The sequence below is a fragment of the Penaeus japonicus genome, unplaced genomic scaffold (genome assembly GCF_977035675.1).
Source record: "Penaeus japonicus unplaced genomic scaffold, GWHDUDI00000001_assembly GWHDUDI00000006, whole genome shotgun sequence".
Classification (NCBI taxonomy): Eukaryota; Metazoa; Arthropoda; class Malacostraca; order Decapoda; family Penaeidae; genus Penaeus; species Penaeus japonicus.
This window is the reverse complement of record NW_028234408.1, coordinates 8,710,318-8,715,317: the sequence shown is the minus strand read 5'-3', so window position 1 is coordinate 8,715,317 and position 5,000 is coordinate 8,710,318. Positions and strand designations below refer to the sequence as shown.

General features: G+C 38.2%; 1 protein-coding gene across 3 annotated transcripts in view; it reads left to right on the top strand.

Annotated features, from left to right (window-relative positions):
- Positions 1–5,000, top strand: part of LOC122253092 (regulator of telomere elongation helicase 1 homolog) — a 16,879-nt gene that overhangs the window by 1,411 nt on the left and 10,468 nt on the right. For all 3 annotated transcript variants that reach the window (XM_043015891.2, XM_043015892.2, XM_086537650.1), the window contains exons 3-10: positions 1–84; positions 470–561; positions 831–959; positions 1,229–1,426; positions 1,779–1,892; positions 2,878–3,009; positions 4,057–4,191; positions 4,792–4,935. The exon at positions 1–84 is cut by the window's left edge and continues 118 nt beyond it. In XM_043015891.2, coding sequence (XP_042871825.2) covers positions 1–84; positions 470–561; positions 831–959; positions 1,229–1,426; positions 1,779–1,892; positions 2,878–3,009; positions 4,057–4,191; positions 4,792–4,935 — 1,028 coding nt within the window. The remainder of the gene's footprint in view (positions 85–469; positions 562–830; positions 960–1,228; positions 1,427–1,778; positions 1,893–2,877; positions 3,010–4,056; positions 4,192–4,791; positions 4,936–5,000) is intronic.

Sequence of the window (5,000 nt, the reverse complement as noted above, 5' to 3'; positions counted from 1 at the left end):
TCGCAGGGGGAGACAATGAATTCATGTCTTCTCTGAGCTCGCAGCTGAAGGCAGGCTCTGGGTCAGCCTGGGGGGACAAGAATGGTACGTCACAAGGCAGTGTGAAGAAGTGATGGATGTTGTTTGTATGTAATTTCATAAGTAATTTCAAGGTATAATGATTAAATAAATTGTTTCCTAAGAAGAACAGAAAACAGTAAAAGTGATGAGAATGAATGCTTGATATATTTGTTTCAGGAAACTATTTTATAATTGCCTTAAGAAACTAGCAAAAGTGTTCTCAAGTCACCAATTTATGTCATTTTGTTTGGACTTGTTTCTTGGACATTCAGTGTTTAATTTCAAATTGGATTTTTTAATTTATTTGGTTAATTTTCAAACCCCAGTGAAAATGGAAAGTTTTAGATATACTGTTATTTCATTTTTTTCCTTTTGGGTTTAGCATTTTCCTTTTTAATTTATTTTTCAGCACCACCAAAGATCATATACTCGTCAAGAACTCACTCCCAGCTTAGCCAGGCAGTTGGTGAATTGAAGAGAACTACCTACAACTACCTTAAGGTCAGTTATGCAGTTGGAATGTATTTTCTAAAATTCTGTAAGTTATATATATAGAGAGAGAAAAATAAAGAGAAATATGAAATAACTCTTGTATTTCAGGCATTGCTCTATTTGTTATTGTTCTTGGAGCTTTGGTTTATTTCAAGGTCCAAATTTTTTAAAGGGACTAGTCAACTGATCTTATGATAATGTAGAGCAACTGTCTCACCAAAAATTACTATAAGAGTTTCATAGTTGCACCTTAACATAAAATGACATTTAACATCCAGGTAGCAGTGTTAGGTTCACGTGACCAGATGTGCATCCATCCGGAAGTGTCAAGGGAGACCAACAATAACAACAAAGTGCACATGTGTCAGCTGAGAGTCAAGGCCAAGACATGCTACTTTAACAACCAGGTTCGGTTTTGAATGATCTTGTTTGTATATGCTTCCCCTTGTGTATGTGTGTGTATACAGAGTACATCTTTTTATGATATACATATGTGAATAGAGTATCTAGTGTAGATGTGTGTTTACAGTACCATTTGTGCATATATTGACTAAAATATGTTGGGAGTAGCTTATGTGCATATTCTTGCAAAAGTAACCATGAAGTGCATTTTACAATAAAGAAGGTAAGCACATTAATTCAGGAAACGACCATCATTTCCCAATCTTTTTATCAGGTTGATGCCAAAAAAGATGACCCAGAAGTGCGTCAGACAGCACTCGACATTGAAGACCTGGTCAAAGTTGGCCGCAAGAAGACCTTTTGCCCATACTACATGGCACGAGAACTCAGGCAAGACGCTGACATCATTTTCCTACCATACAACTACCTCCTGGACCCCAAGAGTCGCAAAGCGCATGGGGTGGAGCTGCAGGTGGGTTGTGCTTCTGTAGTCAGAGTTAGACATATATCTATTTGAATTTTTATTCTTTGTTTTTTCCACATTTCATTATACATTGCCTATCCTGCATACTATCTATATATGTCCAAGTTATTCCATGTAAGTTTTATATCTAAAAAGTAAAGAAAAGTATTCTTGGTATTGCTACAGTCTTTAAAATGCTTTTTGCAAAGGAAGAAGTTATTGATTCTTTCCAGCAGAAATGACTTGTAACATTTCCTTTTTGTTTTGTTTTAAGTAATACCCTTGTTAACTTGCTTTATTTCATATTTTGATCTGATTTATTGTTTTTATTAGTTGTTATTACTTTTGTTTCTGTCTCTAGGGTAACATTGTGATCTTTGATGAGGCTCACAATGTGGAGAAAATGTGTGAAGAAGCTGCATCTTTGCAGATTCGGTCAACAGACATCGCACTCTGTATTGATGAAGTAACACAGGTGATTTATGAATTACTGTGCTGATAGTTTTTAGTTTTAGTTTTATTTTATTTTTCTGTAATTATTGGAGGTTTTAAATTTTTAGTTGAGACTGATTTTGTAATTTCCTTTATTTTGATGCAGTCATGCATACCCTTGTTATCAGGTATATACTCATAATGAAATAGAATGTTACTAACTTTTTAACTAGGATATTTGTAATAATGAAAATAATGGTATAATTCAAAATTGTATTGACAGGGGTAGAACCCAAAATTTTCCAGGATTGTGGTTAACAAATTGAATTCATGGGAAAAGCTTGCCTTAGAATTAAAACAGAGCAGCACAATTTTTTTATTTCAAGTTTTAAAGCAATATAAATTAACCCAATGATGACGGTGCGTCACACTTGTGTGACACAGCTAAATTCCCGATGCCGGGGCGTCATGCCAGTGTGACGATTACAATGCAATATTGCAATCGCCCGGCATAGGTGTTTTCGCGTAGCGCGTGCCCTGTTGGGAAAGGGTTAATGATTTTTTTAATGATTTATTGTAAGATTACTTTTCTATTGTTGTGGCTGTTTTTATTAGCCTTTCTCTTGAATGATTAGCAATTGCTTTTTGTTCAGTAAATGTATATCTTTTTTATTGATATCATGATGACCAGCACCAGGATATCTAGTCTATTGAGAAGGAAAAAAATGACATTGATTCTCTTTTGCAGAATAACTTATAACTCTATCTGCAAAAAATGAAATTGCATGAAATGTGTAATTCATGGTTTTTAGCCTAAGCATGAGTCAATATGTAAATATGCATCAAACAGAATTGGTATAGAATTTGTAGAATTGATGAAACAGAATTTGTCAGATATTGATAAAGAAAATTAGTTTGCCCTAGATACCAATAATGTGTGAAATAAATAAAGGATCAGCTATTGATCATCAAAATTTCAGTCACAATGCACAAACTTCACATTCCACATATGTATCCTTGGATTTCAGGTCATGAAAAAGATGCAGGACATGAGCGAGGGCTCCAACATCGCTGCCAACGACGTCTCCGAAGTGATGCCCGAAGATTTCAGCCCCGATGATCTGTACACCTTAAAGGCCCTCTTCTTGGAACTTGAAAAGGTGGGTGGGTGTTAGGGAGAGCAGATTCATATTTGTTTGCTGATTAAAGAAATATTAGAAATGAGAGTTAACCCTCTCTGGACGGGTGGTACACTACTATACCGCTCATTCAAAAGCCCAGTGGCCGGGCGGCACAATATTGTGCCAGCCATTTAATTGATTTAGGCCTAAGCGTTCGAAAGCCTCGGCATTGTGACATTCAAGGCTAGAATGCCCCCGTCGTGAGTGGGTTAACCCATTCACGCCGGGGCCGTTCCGGCTTTGTGCGGTCGCAATACCGGGGTTCTCTAACGCATAAGTCTAACGTCTCGAGATTCTCGGGCGCACAAGCTGCGAGCCTGGGTTGCCCACTCGCTCTACCCGAGCGTGCGGCTTCCCCTCATAGCTCGTCCAGGGCGTCTGACGCAAAAACCACAATACGTGCTATCACGTCAACCGGCGTGAATGGGTTAAAGAAAGGTAGGCATAAGTTGCAGATTGGTAGGTATACACAAATTTAAGACTTGGTGAAGATTAAAAGCCAAGGGAATCTAGGCATGGGGCATGGATTCTTGTGTGTTCTTTAATTTGGGTACAGAAGGAACAAAGGTATTTTTTTCCCAAGGGATAAGTGATGCATTTTTGGTTTGAATTACAATAAGTGCATTGTACGTGTTTTGACTTTTATTGGCATTATTTTCAACCCCCTAAAGACCCACTGAACTTCTGCTAGCAGTTTACATTTTCACATTTTTAAATTTGACTAATAAAAAAATAATTTTTTGCAGAAATGTCAGTTGACAGCAGCTCTAGCTATATATCCGTATGTGCATACATGCATCTGTGCCTCTCTGTGACACTTTTCAAAATCTAATCTAGGTTCACATCTTGACTGACATGCATTATATAAATATCACAGGACAAGGGAACTTGGGCTCTCAGACTAATGTGAGATGATTCACGAATGAAAGGATGAATGCGTGTGAGGCATCACAGGGATTAATGATCAGTTTTTCACTTTATCACACATTAGATATTTTGCTTTGATGTTGATCTCCTTTGCTTCAGGCTGTGGACAGCATACCAATCAAAATGGGAGACTCTGGGACCACTTACCCTGGCAGCTATATGTTTGAGCTCCTAGAGAAGGCAGACATCACTCACCACAAGAAGAGTGTCATTCTGGAGGTGTTGGAAAAGCTGGTAAGGCTCTCTCACTCTCTCACTCTCTCACTCTCTCACTTTCTCTCTCTTTCTCTCTCTTTCTCTCTCTTTCTCTCTCTTTCTCTCTCTTTCTCTCTCTTTCTCTCTCTTTCTCTCTCTCTCTCTCTCTTCTCTCTTCTCTCTCTCTCTCTCTCTCTCTCTCTCTCTCTCTCTCTCTCTCTCTCTCTCTCTCTCTCTCTCTCTCTCTCTCTCTCTCTCTCTCTCTCTCTCTCTCTCTCTCTCTCTCTCTCTCTCTCTCTCTCTCTCTCCCCCTCCCCCCCCATTTTGGACTGATATATTGTATATTATTTTTATTTTAAAGAGATATAAAGTGGGCTTGGTTATTTTTTAGTTTTCAAGGTAACTTGTTGTCAAGGTAAGACTAAAGACAGAGACTTGGAAGGGCAAGAAGGGGCTGCTGCTCCCTTACAGTGATTTGGAACAAGATGCCAGAATTACATCCAAAAGGGGTTTGGACACTTCAAAAGGGTTTAAGGGGCAGGATCACTGAAATATTTTCATGGAGGCTATACCCCTTCTTTCCTATATCTTACCAAGTGTCCTTCCCTGGATAACTTGTGTTCTTATCTTTTCTCACAGGTACAGTATCTAACGACAAACAGCGCTTCCCCATTCCAACGGAAGGGGGCGGGCTTGCAGAAATTTGCGGAGTTGATCAAAGTTGTATTTAGCAAAGATAACTTCTCTCTCCAACACATGGAATACGTGAAACAGTGCTACAAGGTATTAATTATATTATATTGTTTTATTCAGTTATATTGTGCTATGATTGTGTGTCAGGACATTAT